The sequence below is a fragment of the Myotis nattereri genome, assembly GCF_964212035.1.
Source record: "Myotis nattereri genome assembly, chromosome: 16".
Classification (NCBI taxonomy): Eukaryota; Metazoa; Chordata; class Mammalia; order Chiroptera; family Vespertilionidae; genus Myotis; species Myotis nattereri.
Window position 1 is genome coordinate 3,794,850 of NC_138091.1, and position 22,068 is coordinate 3,816,917.

Sequence of the window (22,068 nt, forward strand, 5' to 3'; positions counted from 1 at the left end):
ATTTGTATCTATGAGCAGCAAAAAACAGAAAATGAAATGTTAATAATTATATCGTTCATTAGTTTCAAAAGCCGTAAAATAGCTAACAAAAGGTGGGCAAGACCGCTACCCAGAGCATTATTGAGAGAAATGTGAGAGCACTCAAAGTGACAGGATGAAGGCTGTGCGTGGAGGGCAGCGTGGCAGCAGGGCGGGCGCGGAGAGCCGGCCGGGCAGGCCGCCACCCATGCGGTGCGGGGCTGCAGGGCAGCGAGGCCTTCCGACGCATGGCTCGAGGTCAGCCGGATGCCTACCGCAGCCACCGCTGGCCTCCAGAAACCTGAAATTCAATTCCAGATGGAGTGCAGATGGTAAGACACCTTTTCTCTTTTTTGGCAGCATGTTTCTTAGTAAGTTCAATTTATTAAAGTTATGTTAAAGCATTTATGCTACGGGGAAGTAAAAATAGTCACCGGGCCGGTGTGGCTCAGTGGCTGAACATCATCCCAGGCACCAGCTCAGGGTTTGGTTCCCGTCAGGGCACACGCCCAGGCTGTGGGCTCGATCCCCCGTGTGGGGTGTGCAGGAGGCAGCCGATCCGTGTTTCTTTCTCTTGGATGTTTCTCTCTCTCTCCCTCTCGCTCTGAAATCAATAAAAACATATTTGAAAAAAATCTCAGGGGGTTACTGTACAAAAGACTTAGGGGGGTGGGGCCATGGGAGCCCTCAGGGAGGAGGTGGTGAGAAACTTCTCCTGTGGAAGCCCCACCCCATGGAGGGGAGGATTTGGGGTTAGGTGGTCACCCTTCCACATAAAAAAAATGCTTTCAGTTCAACAGTCACAGATGTGTGTGGGCAAGGGGTTCCACCTGGGAACCAAGGGGTCATCTGGAAAGCAGGCTGAATGACAATTTGTGGCTTTGTTGTGTGTTTTGTTTTAAGGATGCAGCTGATTCTTTCTTAGTCACCTAAACTCAGCAAAGAAACTGTTAACTGAAAAATCAATGGCTGATCCACGTTAAAAAAATGGACATTATCCTATAAGATTTTAGAGGACATAATTACCCAAAAGAATCAGTTGCTACACTCTCCCTGCACATTTTGCTTTTGAAACTTGTGGGATATTTTTTAAGTGTTTTTTGTTTGTTTGTTTTTTAAATTTCAAAAATTTGGCAATAAAACAGCTCCTGGAAGAATTCACAGGCATGTAACCAACTGCCCTGTGGCCAGAGCAGAGTGGAGGCCTCGGACGGAAGGGAAGGAGCCCCTTCAGGCACAGGCCCAGCGAGAGGAGGTTTTAGTCGCGGGGAGAGCGACAGCAGGTGCACGAGCCAGCTGTTTCTTCATAGAGATGGACGGCCTGGCCCAGTGATAGGCGGAGCCTGGTGTGAAAGTCCCAGGGGGCAAGGCTCAAGGGCTGGGCAAGAAAGCAGCCTGATGGGTAACAATTGCTGCTGAAGGCCCATCAGGTCTGTGTCCTCCTGCCTGACCACCAAGGCCGGTGCCCACAGCCGCCCTCCAGCAGGTGAGCCAGCCAAGCTGGCCAGGGTCCCGGTCCCAGCCACTCCACACCCCACAGGCCCACCACTGGGCTGGCCTCCGGGTGTCCCCGGGACTGCAGCCTGCACAGTGCGTATCAAAGAAGAGGGTGGCTGTGGGGTAACTGGGGTGCAGCCCAGGCTTGCTAATGCCAGGAAGACTTCAATAACAGCAGACATTGGGCTAAAGAGCAGGAGGCTCCCCAAAGGCCCCCCGGAGGCTGAAGAACAAGCCCGTGGCTCCTCTGCCACCACGCTTTCCCTGGCGAAAGAAACCCGGAACCGGCTTTTGTGCTCAGTGCAGACAGAGCATTGTATTACTACTGTCCCGTCTCCACGTTCAAGGTCAGCACTGCCAATGCACACACCGTCACTGGAAACACCAAGGCTTTCCATGGAAAGCAAGGAGCCAGCACGTGCACTCAGAGCTTGTGCCCTGGCCGGTAGCTCAGTAGGTCAGAGCACAGTCCTGATACGCCAAGGTTGCGGGTTTGATCTCTGGTCAGGGCACAAACAGGAAGCAACCAGTGAGTCACACATAATGAAACAACAAATCAATGCCCCCTCCTCTTTCTCTCTCCCCTCAAAATCAATGAAAAAAAAAAAAAAAAAAAGCCTGTGTGCAATGGCTAGAACTGAGACAAAGGCTAATAAAACAGCAAACAGCCCTAGCCAGTTTGGTTCAGTGGATAGAGCGTTGGCCTGCGGACCAAGGTTCCCAGGTTCAGCTCCGGTCAAGGGCACGTGCCTTGGTTGCAGGCTCTTCCCTGACCCGGGCCCTGGTCAGGGCGTGAGCAGCAGGCAACCAATTGATGTGTCTCTCTCACATTGGTATTTCTGTCTTTTTCTCTCTCTTCCACTCTCTCTAAAAATCAATGGAAAAATATCCTTAGATAAAACACACAATCAAGGATATGCACCAATCTGAAAACGCCGAGAGAGAGATCAATGGCTTGTTTTTCCTCCGGAACCCCCGACTGGGGATCCAGCCCCAACCGGGCATGTGCCCTGACCAGTTCGTAGGTCAACACTCACTGAGCCACACCGGCCACGGCTCTTTCCTTTTTTTCTTAAATATGTTTTTGTTGTTAGTCCTCACCAGGGGATATTTTTTCCATTATTTTTCAGAGAAAGTGGGAGGGAGGGAGGGAGGGAGGGAGAAACATTACAGCGATGTGAGAGAGACACACCGACTGGTTGCCTCCTGCACGCGTCCCAGCAGGCTGGGGACTGAACCCAAAACCCAGGTGCATGCCCTTGACCGGGAATCGAACTGTGCGCACAGGCCAACACGCTAACCACTTGGCTCCAGCCGGGGCTAAATGTGTTTTTATTGTCTTTTGTGTTTTTTGTTTGTTTTGAGAGAGAGGGGGGAAGGGAGAGGGGGAGAGAGAAACATCAACTGGTTTCCTGCACACTGCGACCAGGGATTGAACCCAACGCCTGCGTATGTGCCCTGACCGGGATACCTCTCAGTGTACAGGGGACACTTCACTGAACCACACGGTCCAGGCAGCTTGGTTTTCTTAAAAGGATAAAATTATGTGTCTGATATTCAACCACGCGGAATAGCGCATGGCTGCCTTTGCTCTGATGGGACGAATGAAAGGAACCAGGGACGGCCCACTGACTGCGCGCCGCGAGGAGAGAGTCCGGGCACGAGGAGAATCAGGTGCACAGGGCGTACCATGAGCACGTGTGCAAGTCACCTCTTTGTCCCATCTCTCTACTCATCGCCACGGCGAACTCCCTGCGCCCCTCAGGAGCCCACGGATCTCACATGCAGCTACACTTTTATTTAATTTAGAGAGGGAGGGGGAGAGACACTGACTGTTGTCCACCCACTCACACACTATTGGTTGCTCCTGTATGTGCCCTGATTGGGGATGGGACCCTCACCCTTGGCATATCGGGATGATGCTCTAACCAACTGAACTACCCAGCCAGGGCCTGACATGCTTTTTTTAAACGAAACTTTTTATAATGACAAGGGCCCCACATAAACGTGCTGGTCCCGCAACGGGCATTGGGCCTGGCTCAGGAGGCTGGCGAGGTGCTGGTGGGCACTGCTGGCGGCAGGGGGAGTCCGCTGCACCTGCTGTCACTAGGGGTCCAGCTGGGGCACCTGGTTGTTGGGAGCTGTCACTGCCCCTGGTTCTGGAGCAGCTGGCAGCCCTGCTTTGGCTGGGCAGTTGCCTCCCCAACCGCCCCCAGCCTGCCCTGCATGCCTGGGGAGTCCCCAGGACAGGGAAATGACAGATGGTGAGAGTGGGGACTTCCCCTGGTGCAGCCACACACTGGCGGCTTCCTGAGGAGACAGACTGTGGGGCTGTGGAGAGAGGGGCACTCTTACCTTATAGGGCATAGATTCAAAAAAGATGGATGTAGCAGAGATTTTCTTCTTGTCCGTCATGAACCCGTGGGTCAGGTGGCCTCCGTCGGGCAGATCCAGGCCCATGATGCGCCCGTGGGGTTCCACCAGGGCGGTGTACACTGCGAAGTTGGCAGGGGAGCCTGGACCGGGCAGACCAGAGGGCGTACAATTGCTTCTGCCCGTGCGGCACCTGGCAGGACCCCAAGCTCAGCCACTAGGCCGTCCACCAGCAGTGGCCACCACATGGAACAGAGTGAGATGCTCCGTCTCCGACTCCATCAGGTTCAAATCTGTGTGGCTCCCATGGCCTTCAGGCTAACAGCCTGCTCCGGACATGCCGATCACTAGAGGACGTCTGCGGGGCCTCAACTCTGCTTTCTTAACATGGGTTTGAGGGTTAGGGCCCCATCTTCTCGATCAACAAATCTTTCCTTACTCCACACTCTGAGTTTTAGCCTTTCAAAGTGTGGGGCACGCGACTTTGGACTGGAAACAATGCTGCATTCCTCGAGCCCCAAGAGGGCCCCCCACACCAACCCCTTTGAGAGTGAGGGAAGGGGCGGGTCAGACAGGGCACTACTAGCTTCTGTGTATGGGCAGTCCTTCCTAGGCTCCTCCCCATGAACACTGGCCAGGCCTCCCTGGACCTGGTAGGTAGTTACCCGAGTAGGGCTGGACGTTGACCCCCCAGCACTGGGGGTCCAGGCCGTAGACCTGCAGCGCTCGCTTCTGACAGAGGATCTCCAGCTCATCAACAAACTCAGTCCCGCCGTAATACCTGCGGGAGAAGAGCAGGAGGCTCAGGCCCGCTCTGGCAGAGGCCGAAGAACCTCGCGCAGGACGGAGCAGGAGTGCAGCCCTGGTGGGAAGCCACAGGACTCGCCTTCCTTCTCAGTGCCCGCTCCGACACTGCGTTAGTGTCTCCTCATCGACGAGGAAACTGACGTCAGCTGCAGGGCCAACCTCGCATGAGCACTGTGCTAAGTGAAACACGCCGTTTCGGCACTGACTGCCCCTTACACAAGGGGCCAAGAGCAGTCACATTCACAGAGACAGAATGTGCAATGGTGGTTGGCCAAGGGCTGGGTGGAGGGAGAGGTAGAGGGTTTTTGCATTTCTAATAAAATTTTACTTCTCACTGAATAATAACATATCAAAATTTCTCATATATTTATGTTTTTTATTGGTATATATACTAATAATCATAATAACTCAATCCAGAAGAAATTTTTAACACTTAGGCCTTGTGGTCACAAAAAGCTTTGAAATTTTTTAAATTAAATGTTTACATTTTTAAATTATAATAAAAGTCACATAACATAAAATTTACCATCTTAACCATTTTTAAAAAAATATGTTTTTATTTATTTTTAGAGAAAGAAGAAGGGAGAGGGAGTGAGAGAGAAACATTGATGCTCCTGCATGCTCCCCCACGGGGACTGAGCCAGCAACATGGGCATGTGCCTCCACCGGGAATCAAACCAGCGACCCTTTGGTGCGTGGGACGATGCTCAACCAACTGGGCCACACCATCGTGACCATTTTTAAGCACACAGTTCAGTAGTGTTAAGTGCCTCATGTTGAAAAGTACTCACATTGTTATACAGCAGATCTCTAGAACTTTTTCATCTTGCAAAACTGAAACTCTACATCCTCCCCCAGCCCCTAGGAACCACCATCTAGTTCCATTTGTATGGTGTGACTACTCTAGGGACCTCATAGAGATGGAACATATAGTATCTGTCTTCTTGTGACCAGTTTATTTCACTTAGCATAATGTCCTCAAGGCTCATCCTTGCAGCATGTGGTAGGATTTCCCTCTTTTTTTATTGTATGTACTAGAGGCCCGGTGCACAAAATTTGTGCGGGGGATCCCTCAGCCCGGCCTGCACCGTCTCTCAATTCGGGACCCCTTGGGGGATGTCCAACTGCCAGTTTAGGCCTGTAGGATCGGGCCTAAACTGGCAGTTGGACATCCCTCTCACAATCTAGGACTGCTGGCTCCTAACTGCTTGCCTGCATGCCTGCCTGATTGCCCCTAACCCCTCTTCCTGCCTGCCTGATCGCCCCTAACCTCTTTGCCTGCCTGATCGCCCCTAACCACTCTGCCTGCCTGCCTGATGCCCCTAACTGCTCACCTGCCTGCCTGATCGCCCCTAACCACTTGCCTGCCTGCCTGATCACCCCTAACTGCCTCTGCCTCTGCCCCTGCTGCCAAGGCTTAGTCCAGAAGGTCGTTCGGCTGTCCAGTCTAACTAGCATATTACGCTTTTATTATTATAGATAGACCACCTTTGCTTATCCACCTGTCCATCAATGGACACTTGGGTTGCTCCGATATGTTGATTACTGTGACTAATGCTGTTATGAACATGGTGAACAAATATCTTTGATTCCCTGATTTCAATTCTATTGGAATATACACTGAGTGGCCAGATTATTATAACCACCTGATGTTTGTAGGCAAATTAGCTATAATTTCGTAATGAAGTTGCTAGAGGGCCAGACCATTATAAATAGGGAAGCAGGTTGTTTACTACAACAGAAGTGATTTTTTTATGAAGATATGGGTAAACAACGCGATTTAACAGCCTTTGTACGTCGGATATACACACACACTGAGTGGCCAGATTATTATGACCACCCTATCAGTACTTTGTTGGGCTACCTTTTGCCTTCAATACTGTGGCGATTGTTCTTGGCATTGACTCCATGAGATGCTAAAATGTGATGCGAGGAATCTGACACCATGCCTGATGAATAGCACTGTCCAGTTCTGTGAGATTTGATGGTTGTGGAACCAGCTGCCTGGTGGCTCTTTAAACTTCATCCCACAAATGCTCAATTGGATTGAGATCTGGTGATTGTGGGGGCCACCTAAGCAAGGTAAAGTCTCCCTCATGTTCTTGAAACAACTGCGGCACAATAAGAGCACCGTGGCATGGCGCATTGTCTTGTTGGAAGAAGCCATCTCCATTGGTGCTGGAGTCCTACCCCAGCAGGTCCAGGGGTCCCCAAAGGTGTGGACGGAGTCGGCAAAGAAGGAATGACACAGAGACAGCGTTCAGTTGATCAGCAGCCTAGCCAGGATCTCTAGCCAAGTTCTGGTCAGGATCTCCAGCGAAGTTCTGGTTAGGATCTCCAGCCAGGTTCTGTGTCCATGTTCTCTTGCTAGGTTCTCCAGTCAGGTTCTCCAGGTTCTCCAGCCAGGTTCTGTAGCCATGTTCCCTCGCTAGGTTCTGTCCAGGTTCTCCAGCCAGGTTCGGTCACCAGGTTCTGTAGCCAGGTTCTGTCTCTAGGTTCTTCAGCCAGGTTCTCTCGCTAGGTTCTGTCTCTAGGTTCTGTGGCCAGTTTCTGTCCAGGATCTTTTGCCATGTTCTCCACTAGGTTCTGTCTCTAGGTTCTGTCTCCAGTTTCTGTCCAGGATCTTTTGCCATGTTCTCTCCAGTGAAGTTCTTCTATCTCTAGGTTCTGTGTAGGTTCTGTGTCTAGGTTCTGTGTCTAGGTTCTGTGTCCTGTTGTCTTGTTACATCTGTATTTATACCAGTTGATTCCAATCCTATCAATCTCTATTCCAAAGGTTAGGGCGTTTCTTATCTCCATTCCAGGGAGTAAAGATTATGTAGCTTAAGCATGATTGTTCGTAGTTAAAGTGATTAATTACCCGCCTGGCACTTAGTTAAGGGGTTTTATTCCCTCCCTAACTTCAGGGGAAAATCCCTACCTGGGGAAACAACCTTTCTCAGAGAGGTGACCTTGGTTAAAACACATAGTGCCAAGAAGGTGAGCAAACATATTAAGAACAGGATGCCATATATGCCAGGTCCCTTGAAACAGAAAGGATGGACCGGCTCCCGGCACATTGGGATATGCCAGCAACATGATAGGATGAGCTTGATCAGCAATGATACTTAGGTATGATGTGCTATTCAGATGTTGTTCACATGAATTAAAGGGCCCAAATCATGCCAGGGAAACATGCCCCAAACCATAACACTGCCCCCACCAGCTTGAAGGGTTGTACTCATGCATGTGGGGTGCATGCTTTCATGCTGTTTCTGCCAAATTCTCACTCTGCCATCTGCATGATGCAACTGGAAATGTGATTCATCGGACCACATGACTTTTCTCCAATGCTCGACTGTCCAATCCTTGTGTTCCTGTGTGAATTGGAGACATTTTATCTTGGTAACTGCAGACAGCAAAGGTGTTCGAACAGGCCTTTGGCTTCCATATCCCATACGATGCAGTGTACGGCTAATGTGCCTACAAACGTCAGGTGGTCATAATAATCTGGCCACTAAGTGTAGTGTACACCAGAAGTGGAGTTGCTGGATCATATAATCATATTTTTCATTTTTTGAGGAACCTACATACTGTTTTCCACAGTGACTGCACATTTTACATCCCTACCAACAGTGCACAAGGGCTACTCCTCTATATTCTCACCAACACTTGTGTGTGTGTGTGTGTGTGTGTGTTTCTATAGTAGCCACTCTAATGGGTGTGAGGGAATAGCTCATTGGGGTTTTGATCTGCATGTCCCTGATGGTCAGTGATGTTGAGCACCTGGTTCATGTGCTTGCTGGCAGGAGTTACAGTTTGATGGGTACAGAGTTTTGTTTATGCAGAATGAAAAAGTTCTGGAGATGATGGTGGTGATGCTTGCACCATATTGTGAATGTGCCTAATGCCACTGAACTGCACACTTAAAAAGGAAAATTTCCTTATGTATAGTTTACCACAATAAGGGGAAAAAGGGTGAATGAGGGGTTTTACTGACAGTAAGGCAGGTTAGTAGGAAACTAGGAAAGTTCCTTGGCAAGTGGGCTGGGGAAGCTGAGACAGAGCTGGACAAACTGGCCAGCAATCCACAGCAGACACAGATGGTCGGCGGGGCACAGAGCCCGGGTGACTAGCAATGGGCAAGACTGGTGCGGACCTTCCCCAGGGCGGCCTTTCCTCCCCTGGCATATTGCTGGTCATGCAGTTTAAACCCCTTGCCCTGGGGCTGACCAATCAGTGGAGCCATGACCCTGAAAGGGTTTAATTCCTCCCCTAAAACCTCCCCTAAAAGCCCAGCCTTTAAAACCCTCAAGAGGAAGGACCCAGCCTGCACTCTCCCTCCCAGGAGCGCCCATGCCTTTCCCTTCCCCTCTACCCCTCACAGGTGGGCACCTCCTACACTCCACGGGACCCCACAAGACTTACAACCAGGGGAGCAATGGGCAGCGGCAGCTCGTGCCGGGCTCACCCTCCGATCTGATCCTGTCTCCACGGCCCCTTTCTCTGACTTCTTAGTGAACCAGAGCAGCCCACCCAGGCTCTCCTGCTGCTTCTACCCCTGCCCCTTCCTTGTTGCACTGCCCCAGCTTTAATAAACATCCTTTCAAAGTCACCTGGACTCGTGGTGTGACGTCTACCCTGCACCAAGTCAAGAACCACGCACTCCGGCCGGCCCTAGGCTCAGCCCACTTTCCGGTAACAACACTTCTGATGTCAAATGTGAGGGGGTTTTTCCTCACACCATCCAGTCCTGACACCGACCAACCATCCGACAATTCAATTCAGCTCTGACCGACTAGCTGGGGCAGCCCAGCCCCTGAGGCTAAGGGCTCAGCCCCCCAGGCCGTCCCACTTCAGAGGCTGTCACGATGGCTGGTCCCCAGGCTGCTCACTTCTGTCGGACAAACTCTGGGATTCCTACAACCCCCTCACGTTCAATAACTCACCAAAGTGACCCATGGAACTCAGGGCAGCACTTTACTTACTATCACTGGCCAGATGCATGGGGCACGGTGCAGGGAAAGGGTTAGGGTTAGAGCTCCCGGACCTCCCCAGGCCGGCCCCTCCCAGCACCTCAGCCGTTCACTGCGCTGGGTTCCATAGGCTTCCTTATGAGGTGACTGATCAAACCACTGGCCAGTGGTGGTGAACTCGGCTTCAGCCCGCTCAGCGTGCCTTGGTCTTTCTGGCCACCAGCCCCACCCTGAAGCCGTCTAGAGGCCCACCAAGGGTCACCTCTTAACATAAACTCAGGTGTGTTCATTATGAATAAGACATCCTATCACCAGATTCCAAGAGTTTTAGGAGCTCAGGTGCCAGAAACCAGGCACAAAGACCAGATGTTTCTTATCAAACCACAACTGGAAAGCATCTGGACCCAGGCCCAGCCCCACTACCTGTGTGCAAACTTGAAAAGTCACCGAATCTTAGTGAGTCTTCGCTCTCCCATCCTTACAGCATGGAGCACAGCCCCCCTTTCCCTACAGGGCGGCCATGAGGATCCAATGAGATATTAGTTGTGAAAACACCCAGTGACCTCTGACCTCCTCAAGGTACAATGCAAAAGCTAGTCATTCACAGCAGAAGAAACACAAGCCCTTACTGTAGGGCACGGCTATAGGGTTAAGCCTCAGGCTGACCTGTGGGCAAAGCCACAAACAAGTCCCAGCTTAGAGGGCGCAGCCCTCTTAGCATAATTAGGCTTGACCTTATGATGCTCCCTAGATCTTATCTGGGAAGCTAATGGGCTGAGGGAGGTGCAGCAAGTGCTGCTGAAACAAGTGAAGCTCACAGGAACATTGTAACTATGGTGACCACTACCTTGTTTACCTCTGGCTATAAAATAAAGGCTCAGCTTGCTGTCCGGATCTCTCTCTGTGGCCTCAGCCAGGCCCAGGAAGATCCACCTAGACCCAGCCTATTCTGTCTGCCTCTTCTTCATCCTTCGCCGCCCCGCCTCAGGCTTGTGAACCCTTGGCTGAGGTGGCTGGGCACACCTACTCTGGTGTCTGGCCATTCCACAGAGAGCTGCAGAGTAAGTACCTCAGGGTAGAGTGCGTTCAACTCCCAGGGTGACCCTTCTTTTCCTGTGTCCTCTGGGACACAAAAATACAAATTTGCAAAACCATACGTCAGATGCTGTAATCATCACTTTGTCTGGTGATGACTGTAAGAGAGGTAACTTCTCAGGGTTCTCCGGGTGAAGGAGTTGACCCAAATCACTGCCCACGTCAATCCAACATTCATTCCGGCAGCAGGTTCAGGGTCCACTTCTGAGTCCCTCCTGAAGCCGCATTGATTACTCACACGCAACAACCCCCGCCCCTAGCATCACTCAGAGTACTTGCTGACCTTGTTCTAGAGCAGAGGTTCTCAACCTGTGGGTCGCGACCCCTTTGGCGGTCGAACGACCCTTCCACAGGGGTCGCCTAAGACCATCCTGCAGATCAGATATTTACATTATGATTTATAGCAGTAGCAGCATTACAGTTTTGAAGTAGCAACGAAAATAATTTTATGGTTGGGTCACAGCATGAGGAACTGTATTTAAAGGGCCAGAAGGTTGAGAACCACAGCTCCGCAGCTCCGCACTCCGCTCTAGGGACTGGCCTGCTCGTCAGGGAAGCCGCGCAGGGGCTGTTAGTGACCCTGAGCGTAGCTGTCTGGGACATCGGCGCTGTCACAGGGCCCGCATGCAAGGTGTCGGCCCGCAGGCGTGGACAGGAGCCTGCGGGGCCTGCCCTCTGCCGACTCGGTGCCTCGCCCACCTGCCGGAAGCAGCGCTCCGACAGCATTCACATACCTCTGGCCAGGGTACCCCTCAGAGTACTTGTTATTTAAGCAGGAGCCCAGGGCCTCCAAAACTGCTCGGCTGGCGAAATTCTCTGAGGCGATCAGCTCTAGTCCAACCCTCTGCCGGTTACTCTCCTTCTTAATGATGTTGTAAACCTGGAGAGAAGAAAACAGACCCAAACATGAGGACCTCTAAGCTCCACATTCTACTCCGATCACAGCGATGACCGAGGGAAGAGAAGAGCCGCAGTTAAAGCGCCGTAGTTTGCCCTCAGAGGTTGACCATAACCCAAAAAACCAAACTCAGAATATACTTAAAATAAGTATCTCACCTAATTTTTAATTCTATACCGTCTTATCTTTAGTTTTACATTTCACCAAGTTTTCCCTTCCCTGATTCCTTGCTTCTCTTCTTTAAAATAAGCTTCCTTAAAAGATGGTTTGGCCAGGCTGGTGTGGCTCAGTAGTTGAGCGCTGACCTATGAACCAGGAGGTCACAGTTCAATTCCTGGTCAGGACACATGCCTGGGTTGTGGGCTCCATCCCCAGTAGGGGGTGTGCAGGAGGCAGCCAATCAATGATTCTCTCTCAACATTGATGTTTCTATCTCCCTCTTCCTTCCTCCCTGAAATCAATAAAAATGTATTTTTACAAATACATTAATAAAAGATGCTTCTTGGTGTCTAAATGTCCTCCTTTGAACTGTAAGAAAGGGTCAGATGTCAGTGACCTTCCCCGTCCCCCCAGAGCATCCAGCACAGAGCTCTGCACTTTGCAGAAGCACAGAAATACTTACCCTTCCTTATCCTGGAAGGGCTTTTAGCACTTTGCCAACCGCTGCCTCTAAGCCTGGCACTCTTATACTAACTGCAAGGCTATTCTGGATGAAGGGCACTTGGCATTAGAACTAGAAAGTAAAAAGACACTGGGATCTAAGGACACCAGCCTCACCTCGATGTCGCTGTCCTTCAGGGGCTGCGCCAGCATTTTGTCATGCGAGGACCACAGGTCGGCATTCTTGGGAGCCCTGCTCACCGCAGTCGCCATTGCACTGGTTCAAAGTTGCCTCAAAATGGAAGAACTTCCAACATTAATTTTAGTCAAAGCTCATTGCAACCTGTTAGTTCTCTGAGTTGCAAAAGTATCGATCGACATATTAGCCCCTCCCTCAACTGCCTGGTAAACATGAAAATAGTCTATTGCAAAACCACTAGTGTACGTGGGACTTCTGGTTCCCTCGGAACTGTGGGTGTCAGCTTGTTATCCATTATCGATGAGAGCCACCCCCACGCCCCAGGAGGCCTGACCCCGCGGACAGAGCCCTGCGCTGCCTTTTCTCAGCTAACCTTTCCTGCTGTGGCTTCTCTCTCCAACTAAACTAACTTCCTGGAAGGCAAGGGCTGTGTGCTACTTTCATTTTTTTAAATCTCCCACAGAATTCAGTGCGGCCATACATGAAGTAATATTTGCCTCAACAATGAATTACTTAAGTGCCATTTTTTCCATTTTTTAAGTAATGAAAACAAGGCTCAGAGCAGTAAAGCCTCTTAGCCTGTGGCTGCACAGCACATTGGCCATGAGGGTCAGACTCGGAACCTGAAGTCACATGCTCTTTTTACCCACAGGGTTCCTGGAGAAACTGCAAGTTAGAGCACGCACTGGCTTAAATACAGACTGCCCTGCAAGAATTATAGATAGGAAAAAAAAAAGAATTATAGGTCAATCTTTTTCAACAGAAAACTGCATCCCATCAAAACACCGGAAAATGTATGTTTTTACAAAGAACAAGAATTTGTGATCTGTGGCATCTACCCTGGTGTGAAAGTTTAAATATTTACAGGAACCTACCTCCCCTAATCAACAAACAGTCGGCAGCTTTTCAGCAGTGTCCCAATAATTTGGTAAGCTTTCATCTAAAAGGATTCATGGAGCCTGGCCGGCGTGGCTCGGTGGTAGCGCGCCAGCCCATGCACTGAAGTCTCAGGTACGATTCCCCATCAAGGCACAGGCCTGGGCTGCAGGCCGACCCCGGCCCCGTCGGGCGCTTTTGGGAGGCAACCAGTCGACGTGTCTTTCTCACATCCGATGTTTCTCTCTCTCTTTAAAAATCAGTGACAAAAATATCCTCGGGCAAGGATTACCAACAACAATAATAATAAAATAAAAATAAAATAAAATGATTCACCGACAACTGTTTATTCAGGCCTCTCTGTGCCGCCATGGCATTGCTATTGGGAACACAGTTCTGAGCACAGCAGACTGGGCCCTGCCGTTAGGGCCTTCCCTGGTGCGGAAGGAGAGCAGCAAACTGAACACGTGTACTAAATGCAGTCGGATAAAATGAGGAGAGCCAGGAAGGACGGGAGCTGGGTGCTGGGGCGAGCAGGGCTCATGCTGGAGCTGAGGCAGGGGCCTACCCTAGGAAAGGGCGTCTAGATTAAGAAAGATCCAATCATGAGCAGAGAGCCCATCCCCCAAGAGTAATGAGATAATACCTATATATTGGTCTCGGCTCCTAACCCTTTGTGAGTTGCTAAGTGAAAAGAGGACTAGGAGCCTCTGTTGTTCTAATGAGGTGACCCTGGGTGGGCCCCTGGGTGGCTCCTGGCTGGGGCGCTGGTCACCAGAAAGACCAGCCAGGATTAGAAGCCTGGGCTTTTCAGCCCCGCCCCCACCACTCCAAAGAGGAGTTAACACTTGATCATGCCTACAGGAGGAAGCCTGCATATATTCAGAGCTTCCAGGTGGGTGGACACATCCACACGGGGAAGTGGTGCACCCTAACTCCATGGGGGACAGAAGCTCCTGTGCTCTGGACCCTGCCAGACCTCACCCTGAGTGTCATCTTGCTGTTCACCTGTATCCTTTATCATCTCTCTGAAAAAACTGGTAGCCTGGCCGCCGTGGCTCAGTGGCTGAGCGTCAACCTATGAACCAGGAGGTCACGGTTCGCTTTCCGGTCAGGGCACATGCCCAGGTTGCGGGCTTCATTCCCAGTGTGGGGCGTGCAGGAGGCAGCCAATCAATGATTCTCTCTCATCACTGATGTTTCTATCTCCCTCTCCCTTCTCTCTGAAATCAATAAAATTATATTTAAAAAACTGATAAACGTTAAGTGTTTCCCTGAGTTCTGTGAGCTGCTCTAACAAATGATGGAATGCCAGGAGCAGGTCACGGGAGCCTCCGATTTGTAGCCGATAGGACAGAAGTCATGGATAACCTGGGGACCTACTATTTGTGATTGACATCTGAAGGGGGTGGTCTCGTGGGCTGAATTAACTCCGGGTAGAATTGGATTGAACTGTAAGACACCCAGTGGTGTCTCAGACCTGCTGATGCCTGGAAACCCCCACACATCTGGTGTGAGAAGGGTTGCTTGGTGGTGGTGTGAGAGTAAAAGGGAAACACAGCAGAAAGGTTGTAGCTTTTCCCACACAAGTACACACACAGTAAATTTGCTCAACAAATACACCCATTAGATAAAACAGTCTAATAGTCCCAAATTACAGGGATCCTCCTTAATCTCTGGTCCTATAACCTTGAACCAGGAAATTCCTCTCAGGGCTTTCAAAGCAGTCATTATTTTACCGTAAGCCCAGCATGCTTAGAAAGGAAGCACTGTGCTGGAACGTAATGGACACTTCTGTGGTCACAGCAGCACCACCTTGCCAAGGACAGGCAGGTGACCTTGAATGTGGCTGGCCACACCCCACATTTCCGCCAGAGGTGGAGAGCCCCGTGAATGCCGACCTCTGCACTCAAGAACGGCCAGTTCAACCCGAGGACCTGTGCATGGACCAGCACCACCCTCGGCAGGCGGTAAGCCCACAACAAAAAGCACCAGAGACAAAACTGCTTCAGATACTGCCCCAGGACAGTCAGACAGATCCTGTCCCTGTGAAAGGCACTCAGCTCCCCTCTGCTCAGGAAAAAGAACCAAGTCGCTGCCTCATCTGTGGTCTCACTCATCGCACTGCAGCGTAACAACCTGCCGCCCTGCTGCAAACCTTTTCCTTGCCCAGATGCTAATTCGGACTCACAGTGACCGCTTCCGCCCACGGTGAGGGTGCGGATGTGGCCAGCACCCCACGCTCACTGCCCACTCACTGGGAGTCTCCTCCCCGGGGTCCCGTTACCACTCAGGATCAAGTCACCCCGCCCCCCCCAAACAGAGTAATTAATTCATACTCTCAGTAAATCCATATCGAGTCTAAGTTGAGCTTTTTTTTAACCAGGAAGAAGTTTGAGTTCTTCATTCAGAGTTCAGGATTGTGTGTCTTGTTTCAATTAAATCAGTTATAATCTATTACAACTATTAAGTCAATAAAATCTATTCTATCCTGAGGGGTGCTGTATGGCCTTGCCTGGGTTAGGGATGCAGTTCTGCAGCCTCAGCTGTCATGACATGGTGCATGCGCCTCACTCACCCCCAGGGAGACAGGCCAGGAAGTGAATTCATTCTCCAAAGTCACCAGCCTCCCCATGCCTCCAACCTTCCCTGGGCCTCGGTCACAAGTGGAACCGAGGGCCTGCGGAGGGAACCCCTGCTGAATGTCACCCGTCTCAGGCCCTGTGACCTCCGATTTTCAGAAAGCTGAGGCTCAGAGAGCGCAGGGCCGAAGGCCATGTCATTTGAACCGTTTTCCCTGGAGTTGGTTCCAAAGCCCGCCTGCGCCACCCGCGCTAAATAAAAGCGCAATCACCCAACTCCGCGCATGTTCCCTCGAGTAGGAAGTTACAAATGCGATCCCGTAAGAATCTAAACTGGTGTTTCCAGTGCGGCAACTGCCTGACAGAAGGCACCTGCGGGTGCGGGGCTCCGCTGGCCAAGGTCCACTTAACTTCCAGGGTTGGCAGCACCGGGCACCGGGCCAAGAGCCCTACGGTGCAACGTCCGTCCCCCAGAACGGCTGCAGCCTGTCCCTCCCCTCGGGGACCCAAGCCGAGCGGCCCCAAACGCCGCGGTGAGCGCGCCGGCTGCGGGGAGCCTGGGTTCGAGTCCGTGTGCCATGTGGCAGGGTCCCGCCTACACCGGCTCCTCTCCGAGCCTCCCCGTCCCGTCTGCAAAGCACTCGACTGGCAGCCTGGCTGGGAGGATGCTGCGGGGAGGGGCAGCTGCACTTGCATTTGGAATGCTCAGCCCGAGAGCGCTCAGGGGAGAGCGGTCACGCGGACCTGTGTTCAGCTGGGCCACCCCTACCGCACCTGAGACCTGGGACCAGAGGACGGGCGCTGGGGACTCGCGCCGACCCCCGCCCATCACCCCGCGCGCCCCTCACCTGCGCGGCCTGCAGAGCACGTGGGGCTGGGGAGCCAGGAGACGCGCACAGCCGAGCGCGCCGCGAGCGCCGGGTCAGAGGCCCGCCCGAGGCTGCCCACCTGCCGGGACCGACGGCCCACGCTGCCGTCCGCGCGACCGGACACCGAGACTCGCGGGGCCGCGCACCTGCCACGTGACCCGCCCGCTCGCCCGCCCGCCTGCCTCTAACCGCGCTGCCCCGGGTCCCCGCGCGGCCCGCCTGGCCCCGCCCCACCTCGCCTCTGGAGGCGCCCAATCAGAGCGCGCTGCGTGTTGGGGGCGGGGCGGGCGCCCCGAGACCCGCGCCGGCTCACCTGGGCCTGCGGGCGGCTGCGCGCTCCCGGCCTGGCTGCGAGCCAGGGAGCTGGGATGCTGGGGAGACGTGCAGGGCCTGTCCCGGGTAGGCCCTGGGGTTGGGGATGAGGTTTGTTGCCTATATTTAACTTACAGTTTAGCAGGTGGTCATTTAAATGGGACAAACGTGGATTTGCACTTCAACACTGTGACTCGGAACCTGTGGAATCCTAGAACAGGCACTTACATGTCTCACTCTTGAATTGGAGATCATTATGTCTGCCCGGCATGGCTGTCAGGAGGATTAACAGCCAGATCTAAAGCACTCACATTGTGCCTGACACATAACTAGGGCTCAATAAATACTGGAATATAGGCAGTAAGTATAACAGAAACCAGGGGCTGCACACCATAGGGAAAGCTGACAGATTCTCTTGACCACATCCTACTCGGGCTCCTCTGAAATATTTTTCCATGAAGCCTGACTTTCAGACTTCCCTGTTTGTCTCTGCTGTGGCGGGACCGGAGTCCAAAGCCCACGGGGTCCAGTTTCAGCAAGGATGCTGCTAAGTCCGTTTGACCAGAACCCCCACCCTCCATATCTAGTTGGATTTCTCATCCTCCATTATCTGGGTGATGTCTGATCACCCTGGCCTGGTCAGTTTAGCCAGAATCCTCCTCACCTCCGATGCTTCTTCCTCTCATTTTCTTTCTTTCTTTTTTTTTTTTTTTAAATATATTTTATTGATTTTTTACAGAGAGGAAGAGAGAGAGAGAGAGAGTTAGAAACATCGATGAGAGAGAAACATCGATCAGCTGCCTCCTGCACATCTCCCACTGGGAATATGCCCGCAACCCAGGTACATGCCCTTGACCGGAATCGAACCCGGGACCCCTCAGTCCGCAGGCCGACGCTCTATCCACTGAGCCAAACCGGTTTTGGCCTTCCTCTCATTTTCCATCCACTGCACCCCTCCCCCTCCTTGGCTATAAGTTCCATTGGCCCATATTCACACTTGAGCCCACTCTCTATTGCCCACTGAAAGATTCCATTGCGGTGGTCCCTATACCTATAGAAATAGTTTCCCCTGGAATCAAGTTTTCCGTACTGTGTCATCGAATAATTTGTTCTCTAACAGCTCCTGATATTTCACTCCTCAGTGTATCAACAACTCTTAACCTCTCACAATGTCAGCAATTTCCAAAATGTAACAAATGTGAGTAATGGGACAGTTAATAGATTCAAAACTGATTCAGAAAATTCCTGGGAAAGACAGTGAGAAAGTGGGGATCCATAAGAAGTCCAATTTCCAGGAGAGTCACACAATACAACACTGACTCAGAATGATTTTGTCAAATAGCTTCTTTGCCTAGTGAGTCCCTTCCTTCTCTAGCTCCCCTGTGTCACCCCACCCCCTCACTGTGCATCTTTGCAATTTAGAGCAAAGTAGATAGTGTGGACACTGATCAGGAAGATACCTACTAAGAAGGGCTCCTGGTGGCTGACTGGGCTCAATGTTTTTTTTTTTTTAAGAAACAGAGCCTAGCAGCCATTTCTTCACAGGGGCCTCTCATGCAAACTGCACGCACGTCAGGCAGAGGCCTGCTCTGAACTGCCTGCCTCTGCACTGAACTCCTGCCTGCCGGTGTTCCTGCCATCTGAGCCAGCCTTATAAAGGAGTTCCTGACCTATTTCAACCAATAGGACTGAGCTTTCCTCTTCCAATCAGAGCTGCACAGCTGTATCAACATCTTTACCCACCAATCACAGCAGCTCCATCGGACCAATCAAATGTCAGGAATCTGGATCCTTATTTTATGAGGACAGACCAGGCAGGGATCAGGGGACTTGTGCTTACATAAGCTGGCTCCCCTCTGGCACACTTTCCCTCCCCACTGAGGACTGAGACTGCATTACCCTGGCTGAGCTGAAGTACTGAAGATGTCTTCTGGACCAGTGTGGAGCAAACCAGCACAGGCCAGAGCAGAGCTGTCCAGCCAGAGAGGGACCTGGCCCCAGGGCCGCCTCTTAGCTGTGCTGGATCACAATTGAACTCTTCTGCACTGAATTAAGTTTCCTTCTTCACCGCACCCCAAACTGGGGATTCCTGTTGGCATTGAATTGGTGCCACCAACCATTGCTTAATAATTGTAAAGACAGGGACAAATAAAAAAAAAATAAGAGGTTAGCCCTCGCTGGTGTGGCTCAGTTGGTTCAGCATTGTCCCATGCACCAAAAAATCACCGGTTTGATTCCTGGTCTGGGCACCTACCCAGGTTGCAGGTTCAATCCCCAGTTGAGGTGGGTGCAGAAGGCAACCAGTGAATGTTTCTATCTCATGTGGATGTTTCTCTCCCTCTACCTTCCTCTCTCTCTACAATCATACACATTTAAAAATAAAAATAAGAAGTTTAATTCTCCCAGTTTAAAATAAGAGGAGGACTCTCCCTCCACTTTGTTTTCTTTGAGCATGTTGACGAAGAACATCCAAACCTGTAGAGAATTTGGTGAGAATTTATTTGAGCCAAAACTGACAACAATGCCGGGAAGTAAGATCTCAAATGCACTGGAGAATGACAGTCTGGGGCTTCCTTCATGTGTTTGGAATGAAGGAGGGAATATAAGGAAGATGAAATAAAGGTGGAAGAAAGCAAGATGGGGTTTGGGTTACAGGCGCATTACGGCTAAGGGCTCCCTTGAGGGTGATTAGCCTCCAAGGGGTCTGAGGTGCTGTGGGTGTGGTAGTAAGTGTGGTGAGTGTGGTGATGTTGTGAGACAGATTAAGAGAAAATAACCAAATTTAATACATGAAATGCATGAGAAGTCCTCATGCATGGGAGGGTCACAGACAGGGAAAGTGTGGCATATGTGGCACTCTGAGCTAAGAATGAGGTGAGGCACCGTGGGGGGTACCAAGGCTGCAGAACTGTAAGAGCAGGTGTTTAGTAATGAAAAGTTTGCCCGGCCTGCCCAGGTTGGTGTGACTCAGTTGGTTGAGCATCATCCCATGCACCCCGAGGTGGCTGGTTTGATTCCCAGTCAAGAGCACCTGCCAGGGTTAGGGGCTCAATCCCCAGTAGGGGGCATGCAGGAGGCAGCCAATCCCCTCACTGATGTTTCTGTCTCTCTCTCCCTCTCCCTTCTTCTCTTTCTAAAGTCAATAAAAACATATTTTTTAAATAAAATAAAAAAAAGTTTGCCCTGCCCTATAGGTAGGCAAAAAAGTTTCTCTCGCCCTGGCTGGTGGGCTCAGTGGTTAGAGCACTGGACTTCGCACTGAAGGGGCAAGGGTTCCATTCCCAGACAGGTACCTGGGTTGTGGGGTTGCTCCCCACCCCCAGCCAGGCCACCTGTGGGAGGCAACCAATTGATGTATCTCTCACACTGAGGTTTCTCTCTTTCCCCTTCCCCTTCCATTCTCTCTGAAAAACAATGGGGGGAAAATATCCTCAGGTGAGGATTAACAAGAAAACACAAGCAGTTATCTCTGATAATCATTTATTATGGGAACAGCCCCTAATTTAATTTCTTCTAGATAGTTAAGTGGGAGCAAAAGTTTCTCTTGAGCCCCCAGAGTCCTGGTTGCCTCTAGTTCAAAATGATCTGCGCACCACAGCGGCATATCTAAACCCCCACAGCTGTATAAGGGGACGAGATTCCTTTCTGTATTACCAATGTCCTGTAGATAAAAAGAAAGGCAGGGGGGGTGGGGGGGGGACGTTCTACAGAAAGTAACTTCCCAGGGTGATCTGATCGTAAACTCCCAACTCCGCAGTCCTGGTGGGTAGCCATGCCCAGCACTTAACTTCTTTAGAAAAAGGGTTACCTTCGCCTTAAGCAAACCCTCTCCATTGTATATGTGCATTGAAGTTAACACACCTTTGAACTAGGTGGTAACCACCCTCAAGGGAGCAGTAATCTCATGTACCCTGTATTCCAGTTCCACCTTGCTTTCTCCCACCTTCATGTTATCTTCCTTAACTTTCCTCCTTAATTTCAAACAAATAAAAGAATCTGAAAATCTGTTATTCTCTGGAGCATTTGAGAAATTGTTTCCAGCATCATCATCAGTTTTGGCTCAAAAATTCTCTACAGGTTTGGACACTCAGTGACAGCCATAATCCTAGTGTAACCGGACAAACAACCGTGCTGCCTGTCACTACTCAAGCCAGTTAAGCAGAGGCAGGGTTGAATCATACATGAGCGGTTATTCCAGTACTAGAGGCCAGATGCACGAAATTCGTGCAAGAGTAGGCCTTCGAAGCCCTGGCTGCCGGTCCTCCGGAAGGTCATCCGGACAGTTGTTCTGCTGTTTGGTCTAATTAGCATATTAGCTCTTTATTATATAGTACTAGAGGCCCGGTGTACAAAAATTTGTGCACTCGGGGGGGGGGGGGGCTCAGCTTGGCCTGTGCCCTCTCGCAGTCTGGGACCCCTCAGGGGATGACCATCTGCTGGGTTAGGCCCGCTCCATGGGGAATTGGGCCCAAGCTGGCAGTCAGACATCCCTCTGGAAGCCTGGGAGCCCTCAGGGGATGTTCACTTGCCAGCGGGGAGCAGGCCTAAACTGCAGTCGGACATCCTTAACGCTGTTGAGGAGGCGGGAGAGGTTCCCACCACCACCGCTATATGGCATCCATCAGCCTGGCTTGTGGCTGAGCAGAGCTCCTCCCATGGGAGCGCACTGACCACCAGGGTTGGCTCCTGTATTGAGCATCTGCCTCCTGGTGGTCAGTGTGTGTCATAGTGACCAGTCATTCCCAGTCTTCCTGCTTTTAGGGTCAATTTGCATATTACCCTTTTATTATATAGGATAGAGACCTGGTGCATGGGTGGGGGCCAGCTGGTTTGCCCTGAAGGGTGTCCAGGATCAGGGTGGGGGGTCCCACTTAGGTGCCTGGCCAGCCTGGGTGAGGGGCTGATGGGTGTTTGCAGGCTGGTCACACCCCCTTCAGGGTAGGGGTCCCCGCTGGGGTGCCTGGCCAGCCTGGGTGAGGGGCTGATG

At 51.4% G+C, this 22,068-nt stretch overlaps 1 protein-coding gene across 1 annotated transcript in view; it reads right to left on the reverse strand.

The window, feature by feature from the left end:
- SHMT1 (serine hydroxymethyltransferase 1) overlaps window positions 1–16,979 on the reverse strand; it is a 25,077-nt gene extending 8,098 nt beyond the window's left edge. The window contains exons 1-5 of the mRNA XM_081109109.1: window positions 16,749–16,979; window positions 12,421–12,535; window positions 11,480–11,625; window positions 4,554–4,669; window positions 3,871–4,031 (exon numbers count right to left, since the gene is read on the reverse strand). Coding sequence (XP_080965235.1) covers window positions 3,871–4,031; window positions 4,554–4,669; window positions 11,480–11,625; window positions 12,421–12,516 — 519 coding nt within the window. The 5' untranslated portion in view covers window positions 12,517–12,535; window positions 16,749–16,979. The remainder of the gene's footprint in view (window positions 1–3,870; window positions 4,032–4,553; window positions 4,670–11,479; window positions 11,626–12,420; window positions 12,536–16,748) is intronic.
- Between the last annotated feature and the right edge of the window lie 5,089 nt (window positions 16,980–22,068).